The sequence below is a fragment of the Myotis lucifugus genome, unplaced genomic scaffold (assembly GCF_000147115.1).
Source record: "Myotis lucifugus unplaced genomic scaffold, Myoluc2.0 scaffold_15, whole genome shotgun sequence".
Lineage (NCBI taxonomy): Eukaryota > Metazoa > Chordata > Mammalia > Chiroptera > Vespertilionidae > Myotis > Myotis lucifugus.
The window spans coordinates 10,112,509-10,125,444 of NW_005871063.1; the positions used below are offsets into that span (position 1 = coordinate 10,112,509).

At 35.4% G+C, this 12,936-nt stretch overlaps 1 protein-coding gene across 1 annotated transcript in view; it reads right to left on the minus strand.

The window, feature by feature from the left end:
* Nucleotides 1–12,936, minus strand: part of DGKB (diacylglycerol kinase beta) — a 508,498-nt gene that overhangs the window by 315,290 nt on the left and 180,272 nt on the right. The window contains exon 15 of the mRNA XM_023750675.1: nucleotides 7,790–7,822. Within this exon, the coding sequence (XP_023606443.1) occupies nucleotides 7,790–7,822 (33 nt within the window). The remainder of the gene's footprint in view (nucleotides 1–7,789; nucleotides 7,823–12,936) is intronic.

The following is a 12,936-nucleotide window of genomic DNA, read 5'->3' on the forward strand; positions in this document are numbered from 1 at the left end:
TATCTCTATGGTCCCACTTGTGACTCTATCAATAGTTATTCAGAAACACTAAAGCTGATTTTTTCATAAACAATGATAAAGATATAAATGATATAGGGTTATGAATTAAATATTCAGTAACAAGCTCTAAACATAATGCTTATAAATAAAGGCAACATTGAAAATGAATTCATGATAGACTTTTAAGCTACTATGAAGTTACTATCAAGAATGGCATAAACCTTAAAACTCATATTCCATCCCATCGAATCTCTTTGTTCACCATAATAAAAAAAGTTTGTTGTAGTTATCTGCTTCTCTTTCTATTTCCTCTCCTCTTATTCTCTCTTCAACTCACCTCAATACGTGCTATCATCATTAATTTACAAATCAGCTTATAGCAAAATTATCAATGACCTTCTCATTGCCACACCTGTTTATCAATCTTCATCTTCTCAACCTTTAAGCCGCAATGGACAGAACTAACATCATCTTTCCTATTGAAAGCTTGTCTCACTGGGCTTCCAGGTCATCTCTCTTAGCTCTCTTCTTACTTCACCCACTGTGCCCTCATAGTCTCTTTTGCTGGTTCCTCCTTCAGCGTGGCAGTCCTTAACACTTAACCTCACCTACACTCACTCCCTAGGTTAGTCTCATTTAATCCAAGCCTTTTGATTTCAATTCTATCGTGAAGACTTCCAAATTTGTTTTTCCTGTTCAGATTTCTCTCTTGAACCTTAACACCTACACACAAATGCCCTTTCTATCTGTCCACATGGTGTCTAAAATCCATATCAATCCCCAAAGGGTCCAAACGTATATATTTTTAAAAATTTTCTGTCTAGCCCCCTGAAAATAAGTCACCACCTCCATCATTATAGGAGCTAAGCCATCATTATGCTATTTGCCTCTTGTAACCATAACCAAATGGATCAATTCAATTTCAACTTTGCCTCCAAACAATCAATTCTCTATACAACAGCCACACTCATCCCTTCCACTCCAGCTACACTCACTTCAGTGTGCCTTGGCCAGAAGATCATGCTCTTAATTCAATCACTTTGCACTGTACTAGAAAGCTCTGATTTGTGTATTTGTTGAACTTGCTCCTCAATTACTTTGGGTTTCTGGTCAAATGTCAGATATGGTTCTCTATTCCCTTTAGCCTCCTTGTGAGTGTCATTTAATACAACCTGAAATGTTATCAATTTCATTCATTTAATGCCGGTCTTCCTCTGCTTGATAAAAGCTTCATGAGAGAAAGGACTTCGTGTGTTTCATTTTTCTACAATAGAGCCTAGATCAGTACCTGCCAAAAGTCAGGATAAATGGGGAAATACATGAATTTTAACATCAAAACAAAAATAAATTAAGTGCTTTAAGCATGATATTGAGAAAGATTCTTTGGCCATGTCTAGGCTCAGAAAAAAAAATTGTCCTGATCAATTAGTAATGTTTTCCATGTGTGCCTAAATGATTGAATGCCACTTTCTTATCACTTATTCAGATATATATTTCCTAGTTTCTGTATTTATTTTTAGAGTACTATTTCAGTTCTGTAATTTAGGAATATGTTTGTAATTGGACTTAAAGGTAAAACTTTTAAAATATACCAGGGACTGATGACTTAGAAAACTTTTTGAACCAAAATAAATGCTAATCAGGATAGATCATTTACTTTGCAATTTCATGGTGCACAGACACTACATATATATTTTTGAGTATGGCTGAAAATGTATGTTACAATAGGATGCCTGAAATTCAAATTCTTTGGAAAATGATGTACTTATATCTAAGCATAATTTCTGGCAAAATATTGACATTATAAAGGTTTATCATGTTTTATAAGATTATAAATTACAATTTTGTCCATAAATAGTCAAGAGTATAATGCATAGAAAGAGTTAATTATAGGATGAGGTTTTTCTAAAAAAAGCCTGAGATGAATCCCATTAATACTACTTAAATATTATGCAACCTTAGAGAACTTATTCTTCCTATTTCTCAGAGTGTGTAAGGATTAGTAGAAAATGTATAACGTCCTGATGCTCTGCCTGTATTATGAATAATGTAAAATGAGCGTGGTTCTGCTTTTAACATGTTCATCAATATTTCCATTATGCAAAGTGTTTATTATATTTCCAAATGTGTGTGTATCCATGCCCGCGCGCGCACACACACACACACATATATATATATATGGAAATAGTTACATTAGCATCAGTTTAGGTAAGTTAAACTCAATGTTTATATTTGAAAATCTACAGGTTGTGTTAAAAGTTCAAAAATGGAATACTATGAGTAAATATGGGAATAGCTTCTTCCCAGGTTCTTACATACAGGTTAATAAAACACGATAACAAATACTATATAAATATCTATAATGTGAAAGATATACTTAAGTATCTTATATTCTAGCATACCTTTATAACTTATATTTTGCCATATAACCCAGCAATTGTCATTCAATTTCTAAAGTTCTTAGGTTATGGGAATTAAATATAATTTGAGTTGGCTTGTCTCATTGGAAGTAGATATTTGTGACCTTGCTATTTATATATGTAGTTCTGGAAAGTTAAGACATGTATGTCTGTAAAGAGCTACCGTACCATCTATTAGCATTATTTTATCCTTGGCTGTGCATAGAGTTAGGGGAATTTCTTCGTGGTAAGAATCTCCAATTAGCACATAGCAGTTGATTAAGTGTCTTGATGTCTCTCCAGGGCATCATCCCTCTGAGTAAACTGTGGCTAAAACTAAACAAATGCTTTGGTGCAACAATTATAAAATACAGGGTGGGGCAAAAGCAGGTTTATAGTTGTTTGCATAGAAATTAATGCAAAAATAAATAATACCAGAATAAACTGTTTCGTATACTCACAACTGTAAACCTACTTTTGCTCCCACAATGTATATGAACAAATTTTAAAAAACCTAAATTAAATTTTCAATCAATAAAATTTCATTTTTGTGATCTACAATTACAAGAAAGAGGAATATAACAAGTTTAAAAATTTTCAGTGTGTCATCTAGACCAGTGGTCAGCAAACTCACTAGTCAACAGAGCCAAATATCAACAGTACAACGATTGAAATTTGAGAGCCAAATTTTTTAAACTTAAACTATATAGATAGGTACATTGTTATTAACTTAATTAGGGTACTCCTAAGGCTTAGGAAGAGCCACACTCAAGGGGCCAAAGAGCCGCATGTGGCTCGCGAGCCGCGGTTTGCCGACCACGGATCTAGACAATACTAAAGTGGTAAACATTTGTTTACACACATACATACTCAGAAGACCAAGTGGTTTCTTTGTTTGGGGAAAAATGCTTACTGCATTGAATTTGTGGAATTAATCAAGCTGAAAATTTTACAACAGAAGAGACTCAGAACCGTTTAATTTTCCCCAGGGCTTTCTTTTTATTATACTTATTTGTTTTATGTTTATTTCCAAATGTTGTAGATCTCTCTCTGAGATATTCGGTATATTTTATTTAAGCAGCGTAAACTAACAGGAGGGTAGTTGGATACTTTTCATATTTCCACTGAGAAAATATTTAGTTCCGTCCTATTTTATATGAGGGGCAGGAAGGGGTGGGGAAAGTCATGTTTCAAAATCAACTGTCCACAAACATCTCACTGGTCTGTTTTGAGGGTTAGTTAACCCTGACTCTCAGAGCTCTATTGGGATATCTGAGTTACTCCCACTGTTGCAGATATTAAAACCTGTCCGGGAGAGCCCACGGACATTATTGTGCATCACTGTTCAGAATAAAATAGCTCTCTGATAACAGGGGGCAGTGTTCATCACTCCACCTTCAGGATTTTGTTTTCAGTTTTGGGGCCTTAAATAACAAAATAAATTGGTTATAATTAAGACAAATTTTGTTGTGCCAGATAAATTATCCCAGATATAAAAAGAGCTGGACAATTATTGCTGTAATCGATAGAAGTTATTCAAACACTGAAAAGAGCCACTCTAACCCCCAAAATATGAAGGACTATAGAACGTATAACTACATATAAAACACAGCTATTGATATTTCAGCATTTTCAAATATCAATCATTTGTGTTTGCTATGTAGACATTATAAATACAAAATTCAATGTTTTGTGATCCTTGGACTCTACAAGTAGCACAAGAGATCTTAACTGGGGAATTTATTGTATTAGAACTCCGAAGAATAATCACCATAATGCACGCAGAAGAAAAGCTACAAAGACCATTCACAGAGAACAGAAGGATGAAACAAATGAGATTTTTTTAAAAAAGACCTCACTTTAAATATGTGCTCTAAAAAAATCTTTGTCTGTATCATGCTGATTCTCAGATGTTTTTCGTATTTGTTCATGGCCGAAAACTGCTTTCACAAAAGGGATGTTTACCACTATCAGCCTGCTGGGATCGATCATTCACAAGCTGCAAGCAGCAAATGATGATTACCTGGAGCACAGGGTTTTCTTCTTTTTGTCCAATCTCAGCATGAGCGACAGGCAGCAGCAAAGCACCTCCATTGGTACAAAGCCACAGAGAAGGGGAGGGGCTGCTTGGCTGCCAACAGCCTCCTTCAAAGAAATCCTGCAACTCACTTTCTCTGCTGTTGCACCACTTGACTGAATGGAGACTCAGCCCTTTCGGCCACTAGAGCTGGGCCGCAAGAATTTCCCAGAAACTCTAGAATTTTCACCCAAGGTGACCCTTGGGTAGTCATAATATAAAAATCTCCCCGAAACAGAAGTGTCACCATGTCATTGGGAGTTATAAGGGTTATGATCTCCAAGAAACCAGCTTACTGACAGCGGCCAAGCTGTACCTTTGATTACTGGGACCCTTCTGTGGGATTTGAACATTTCTCTGCCCAGAGAAACGATTTCATTTCAAAAATGGCAAATTCTCTGAATCCTGGGGCAAGTTATTTACTTTCTCTAACTCACCACTTAACACATCTATAAAATGAAAAGTTTCATGTGATGATAAACTGAGAGAATGTGAAGTACTGGCATAAAATTGGCAGTCGATACATGGCAGTCATTTTTCAAATATAAAACATAGTGTTATATGTCATCAGTAAGTTTAAAACAGGTATGCTGCTTGGGCCATAACAGATAAAAATGGGCTCTGTGAAGGCCGATGCCAAAATCATGTAATTTGGGCTGCTTACTGGCAAATGGTAGTGCCATTATAAAACGAAGTGTGTGTATGTGCCTGAAATTCACTCACACTCATTCCCTTTGTAACCATACTAATTGAAGCCACAGTAAGCCGAAGGTTAAAAGCAAGGGGGCAGGACTCTTCTCTCTGTACATTCATCATCTCTATCAGTTGAGTTAAATGGTCAACATAGTCATTCCTGAGTATTAACCAATCTGTTTAGTTCAGTTCCAAGTAGATGTTATCTTGTCATTGTAACTGTATAACTTAATTATTACTCAAGCCATTGAATTGTGTGTATAAAATGGGTTGGTCTATGAAAATAACTTGTATGCTTTGAAAAGACAGACTAACGAGGGGTGTGTGTGTGTGTGTGTGTGTGTGTGTGTGTGTGTGTGTGTATTAGTCAAGTTGGGTTTGGGCATAATGACTGAAAAAGCATGGAGAATTACTAATCAACATTAAGGTTGTTATTTACTACAAATTGATCCACAGATATCCTTGACTTTTTGTTATACTCTAAAACAAGTGAAAGAAATTGAAAACAATTGCTTTCATTAATATTTGAATATCTTTAAACAAAATAGGAGCACTTTTGTTTTACTTTAGAAAAGAAAGACTCATGACACAGACAATAGTATGGTGATGCTAGAGGGAGAGTGGGAACAGGGAGATAGAAAAGGGTAAAGGAGGGATGAATGGTGATGGAAGGAGACTTGACTTAGAGTGATAAACACACAACACAATATACAGATGGTGTATTATAGAAGTGTACACCTGAAACCTATATAATTTTATTAACTAATAAATTCAATAAAAGTGTTTAAATGATAATTGAAACTTATGGGTATGAAGACTGTGATAAATGCAAGAAAAACCATGCCATTTTCCAAACAGTGGCTATGCCCTCATAGCTTGTCAAAAGTGTAGCCAATGAATATTTATTTACATATTATAAGTAAAATGTTAAAGGTATAACATTTTACTTATAAAATTTAAACACATTTTCAGTTAACCAATAAGCAATTAAGCAATTGTTCCTGATAGTACAACATTAGGCTTTCTCTCTCTCTCTCTCTCTCTCTCTCTCTCTCTCTCTCTCTCTCTCTCTCTCTTTTTCTCTCAAATTTGTTAAAAAGAAAGCCGTGTATAAAGATTTTTTAAAACTTTTATAGCAGAAAACTTTTTAAACAAATTTTTTAAACGCCTATTATGAAAACAGCAATGCTGGTTCATTTATTCAAACTATATGATATACATTATATGGTTGAATGAGAGGCTTTGGGAATTAAACAAATCTAAAGAAAAACTTTAAATTTTAAATACAGTGCCTATGTTCACTTGATAGGCTACAATAGGGGCAAAAGCAAACTCTAGGACCTAAACAGATAAAATTAATTCTTTTATGCTTAAATGATTAGACCACAAGATACATTTTTCTAATACCTTTGTTACTTGAGTATGTAGTTTAACATATCTCTTTTATAACAATTATCATAATGGTATCAACTAACTTAAACAAATTAAAGCAGTTTCATATTTCCTATAGATCAGAAACATATTTCAAGCATATCTCCAAGTATATTTTCAAGTAATATCTCTAGTTAGAAAATGAAATTTTTTAAAGTCTCCATGAGGACATCTCCACCTTTCAGAATACTTTTTAGGGAGGAGTAAAAAGAGTTTAATACATTTTTTGTGCAATTATGTTATCTTCTAAATAAATTCATACTCTAATATGTTATCCTCACATGCGATAACTAATATTTTCCTAAGAAGCGGATGGAAACTGTAATTGTATGGAAACAATACCATTCGAGCATATCCTTCAGAGATAGTAACAACTGAACAGGATTTTGTCACAGAACACGTGGCGGCTTTGCTGCATTAATGCAAAGGCAAAGCTAGCACTTCACTGCAAATAGATGTGGCAACGCCTGCACTTATTTTCAAAACAAGTCATTTATTCTGTGACTATATTTTATTAGCATGGCTTTCCATGCGATGTCACATGCTAAATAATTCATGCAGGTGTACTGTTTTAAAGGGATGAGCACGTCTTTTTTCCCCCTTTTTTCTTTTGCTCAACCCCTCCACCCCAACATCCCCACCCCCCCAAAAAAGGAGAGAGAACTCAAAGATATAGACAACAGTGTAGTGGAGGGGGCAGGGAGAAGAAGGCATTGAGGGGATGAATGGTGTTGCAAAAAACTAAATAAAATAATTTTACAAAATAAAGGGATGGGCACTGCAAATGAACAAGTTTCTCAACACTTTATCATTGAAAGCTGTGTTTTAATGGCTCGGAGGATTTGCATTAGGTTTTCTGCAAGGTATTTATATTTTAACTGGACAAATAAGAATCCTGCTACTTTTATACCTTGGTCAAAATTCTTTGCAACATGACCTTTCTTTTTCTCTGTATACTATACTTTGTTTCACATAACTACTTGCTTATCTAATGTTTGTCACAGATGTAGATTGAAAATGCTTCCTGTCTATCCCATCATGAAAATCTAAAGATCCCCGAGGATATGAGAAAAAAATATATATAAATTAATATTAACAGGTCACTGACACAAGCCACAATCTTTTTAACAATACAAGGTGTATAAAAGACCTCTAACTGTAAGTGTGAAAACCTTTTTTGCTTACTCACCTCAGGGACTGAAACTCCTGACGTGGGCAGATTCTGTTGAAAAAGAGAAATTCATATTAAAGCTGGAACAAAAGTCAAACTGAAAACAAACATCAATGAAGGTTCTTGTACAACTATTCTCCTGTGGAAAAAAATTAATAAACATGAAATACATTTGTTGTCATAATCTGTCCGATTACATTCATTCACTAAATAAATATCTTTTCACAAAATAAGGAATGCTCTAATACAGAGTCAGATTGTAGAATCACTTATCCCAAATAGAATTTCATCCACTCAAAGTAGACTGACCAACATCGTTGGCCAGCCTCACCAACTTCTCTGCAACGACACTGATGTATTTTAGAATAAGAACTCATCTCCAACTTCCATTATCTTTTATAAACAATACAAACTCATTCTTGAAGTTGCCTGTTTACCCAGACCCCTTTTCCATTTTCCACTCCAACTCTCATTCCTTCCTAAAAATACTCAGTGTCTTTTTTATGTAGATATAGTTTATGCTGTTGTTTTGATTTTGTGATTCTCTGGAAGTAAGAAAAAAATTATTAATCGGTAAAAACAAAAATATAATCAGTAAAATAAGAAGCAAGATTTTTCTTGAGAGTAATTTTTTTAATGAGGTTGAATACACTGAAGCTAGTTTTCATGAGAGTGTCTCCTCAATGACCACCCCACTCCTTTTCTGAATCACATTGGAAAGGTTTGCTTCTGGGAAGAAATAGATCAAAGGCTACTGAATTCCAAAAGCATGTGTCCTGTGGGACTTAGAACAAAATTGGAAGAATAGACACTCATAATATGAGATAAAGGTTTCCAATAGTGTGTGTGGTGGGGCTGGGAGAGTAGGAATCTTGGATTAGAAGCTAGGAGTTCTGCCCGGCTGTGATGGCTCAGTGGTTGAGCATCAATCTATGAACCAGAAGGTCATGGTTTGATTCCTGGTCAGGACACAAGCCCAGGTTGCTGGCTTGATCCCCACCCAGTGTGGGGCATTCAGGAGGCAGTTGCTCGATTCTTTCTCATCATTGATGTTTCTATTCTCTCTACATCTCCCTTTCTCTCTAAAATCAATAAAAAATATATTTATTTTTAAAAAGTCAAGTGACCCTAAAAAAGAGGGAGTGAGAAGTATATTCCATTTTCCTCCCCAGGACCAACAAGCTATGTGAGGAGGACTTTGAATAGAGCCCCAAAATAGGTCTGAAAAATCTCAGTACACAGTTATTAGTTGATATTCTTACCAGATAGAACTTCAGAGCAACAGCAAGAACCAAAAGAATAAATAGGTATTTCTGATGTAAATGAGGCCTTACAAGGCTTCACAGCTGCTCAGTATACGGATGGATTAGAAGGATCCAATGCACCCAAAAGTGGAACAGAAGGAGAAAGGGTCTAGGACCGTCCTAGAGAAAATTAAGGTGTCCAGGAATACAAAAGAAGGATCAACTGGAGGATAAACTTGGTTTAACTATTCCATTAACAAGAGAACCCTGTGGAAGTGACTGTTGTTATGTCTCAAAAGGTTTGAAAGAACTTTCATTGAAAGCTTTCTGATTTGAGTAATATTCTTGACTTAAGGAGTTCAAGTCCATCTACATACACATCGGGCAATGGGTGGTGGGGAAAATATTTGTCCTAGTTTCAACTTGTCAGCCTGCTACTCTCCTTTCTCAGCTTTTGGTTGAAGCTTAGATCTGAATAAACACTTTTAAGACATGAATGCATACTCCCATCTCTATTATAATATATAAATGTTTGTTGTCCTTCAAATCCATATTAATTGCCTTAGCCTATGAGTCCTTACCTATCCAATGCCATGGACCAGGAAGAGTCCTGGAGACCCTCAAGCAACCAAACTAAGACACCCATCAAGTGACCTTCAGGGCATAAGTCACAGATGCATGCCACCTTGGGAAGAGTCTATATTAACTATACATATGTCTGCACAGAACAAGGCAAGGAAAAGGCACGGGAAAAGATTATAGTTGTCAGAATAACAACCAAGTGCAATGCAAGAATTTCAAATAGACCCTATCCACCCACCTCAACCACCAACCCTCCCCACCAGTAAACTATGAAAGACATTTTAAAGATAAAGCAAAGACTATGCCATGTTGGATGATAAAAATTTCATTTTAAGGCATCACCACCCTCCCAAAATATACCAAGGGATGAAATTGAGCCCTAGTTGGCACTTTCCCAGCACTTGTGTAGAGAATTGGCAATTTACAGATATTCATGTGAGCAGGCTTCTTCCTTCTAGAGCAGTGGTTCTCAACCTTCTGGCCTTTTAAATACAGTTCCTCATGTTGTGACCCAACCATAAAATTATTTTCGTTGCTACTTCATAACTGTAATGTTGCTACTGTTATGAATTGTAATGTAAATATCTGATATGCAGGATGGTCTTAGGTGACCCCTGTGAAAGGGACGTTCGACCGCCAAAGGGGTCGCGACCCACAGGTTGAGAACCGCTGTTCTAGAGCAATGGGAATGTGGGTTATCTACTGAGAGCAAATAAGGCTGGCAGAGAGAGGAGAGAGATGAAGAAAGTAGTGAAATAGTAAAGAGTTTGTCACTACTTCTCTGAGAATGGGAAAGCAGTTGGCTAAGGATGAGTAACAGGATCAAGCAAAACTGAGGGCTCAGCCTGGCTAGAAGTCAAAAATAAGTCAGACAGAAAGCCACCAGCTTTGAGAAGTTTCTTTAGCAACACTCAGACTCTGTTTGACAGCAACACTAGAAATCCACTCCAAGAATAAGGGTGATGAAACTCTATTTGAGCTCACTTGCAATTAAGATCTATGAGCAATGGGTATATATTAAATTACATGCCCATCACTCTCTTCTCCCTGAGTTACAATAAGAAAACCATGATATCTAGGTAAATTGAAAAAGAAGCAACTTGTTAGAAAACTAATTCAGCTATTATATTACTTCATTTTTATTCTTCTGTATATGATTTTAAAATATCAAGATGAGCAGAGTAAATGTTTTAGTTTTTTTAAAATTACCATGAGTGTATAATTCTAAATGTAATATATTTTTAATCAGAATTAATACAGGAACTGTATGTTTGTATTTAATCAAATGTGAGGTGTGACTAGAGAGGAATGTGATTGATTTTATTTAATCAGTATCATTTTAATATTAAATAGAATACACAGTACAGATAATTAGTTTAAAAGATGCATTTGCCTTCAGGGCACTTGTTAAGTTCAACCTAATATCCAAGAATTTTTAAAAATCCTATTATTCTAAAGTATTGAGATATCTCTTGTCTTCATATTTTCTAACATGTAATCATTTTAAATTGACAATTTAATCCAAATTGTCACAGGACAAAGAAAAATCTTTGCTGGAGAGATTATTAAGCTTTGACTTAGTTAAAAATATAATAAGAGAATAGTACTCACATTAAAAGGGTCATCAGTTATTTCAAGACTAAAGTAAAATTAACAGAATTATATCTCATACCTATATAAGAATGTTCCTATTTTTAACAAGTTTGCTTTCAGGTTTTTTATTTCATTTAATTCTTCCACTAAACTGATATTTACTCCATTTCTCAGAATAGCGAACTAAGAATCAGAAAGATTTGATGACTAACCTAAGAAGATAAAGTTAGTGACAGAATCCAAATAGAGTGCCTTTTATGTCCCAGGCTTTTTTTAATTCAAACAACAGCAGGTTCAACAACAATAAAAAATGTTTAAGTCTGTTTGTGAGGCTCCCTCCTGAACAGATCCATCATTTCCCTTGTATTCCTGTGTCTCTATTTTTTTAAGTGATTTGGAAAGTAAATAATTTAAAAAGGTGTAGAACACAGCAAAGCATGCAGTAACCACAATGTCTCTTTGTTATGCCTGACAGAATTAGCTTGATATCAATACGGAATAATTGAACAGAATAACTTCAGTACAGTGGTAAGTTAAATAGGCCAAAAAAACAACAACACCCTATTTTCAATAGTTTCTTTTTCTTACATACAATCAGATACCTCTGGCATCAAAGAAGAGAGAGAAGGGAGAATAACAGGTTCGGGAAAAGGACAACCACCTTCCTACAATGGGATACTCCTCAGCCTCAGGCCAACTTGTTCTTTGCTCACAGATGATAATAAAATGTATCAATGACAATGCTGAGGTATAGAAACCAAACACGTTTTTTATTTCTATGAACTTTACTTCCACATCCCAGCTTCGCAAGTTGTTTAACCTTTTCTGATTTTGCAGATCCGGAAGTGTGTACACTCACACATATGCACACAACACAAATTTTAAAAACAAGTGAAATCAAAATAATTGTACTACCACTGCCACTGTCTTTATTAACATCTTTAATCAATGATTATTTCAGTGTATGGCATACAGCTCACTTAGAAAAATTACAAAATGTTTTACTTTTCCAGTGGCACTCTGACATATCTAATCAAGTATAACCAACAAAAATAAAATATTTTAGAAAATACGCAAGTTATAATCTTATCGAGGGGCCCTTGCCTAACCACTTCTCGCTGGAGCCCAGTTTTTAAGCTCGCACCCACTTAAATTGAATGGTAAAAAGATTTGTGCATGAGATGACTTTACTAGCCTTGTAATCGCTCAGAAAAATATTCTATTCTTACTTCTGTAAATGTGGTGATTTATGCGTGTTTGCAGAGTTTTTGGTCAGGGGATGTGAAAGAGGAGGGAGAGCGAGGCTCCCTCCTGACCGGCTCCCTCAGGACGTGTGCAAGGCTGTGTCCAGAAGGGAGCACACAGAGCCTTCAGGGAGGTGCACCCGGGCGACGGACATTGGGAAACTTTAGGGGCAGCAAATGTTTTCAGTGAAAATGTTAAAACTGTCTTTTTATGGAGCTATCCAAATGATTCCAAACATAGATTTCTACATATAAAAGCCATCAGCCAGAATCACTAAAATCCTCTCTTAAAAAAGTACTGTTTTACCTATTGAATAGCTAGTGAAATTAAGCCATTAGAAATGTTATCCTAACATCATCAGAAGCCAAGATGATTGAAAAAAGCTTCTTCAATTTGTTTTTTTTTTAGCTCTGCTCCAGGATAGGAATGTGTGTGTATTTAGCCATTAGAAATGTTATCCTAACATCATCAGAAGCCAATATGATTGAAAAAAGCTTCTTC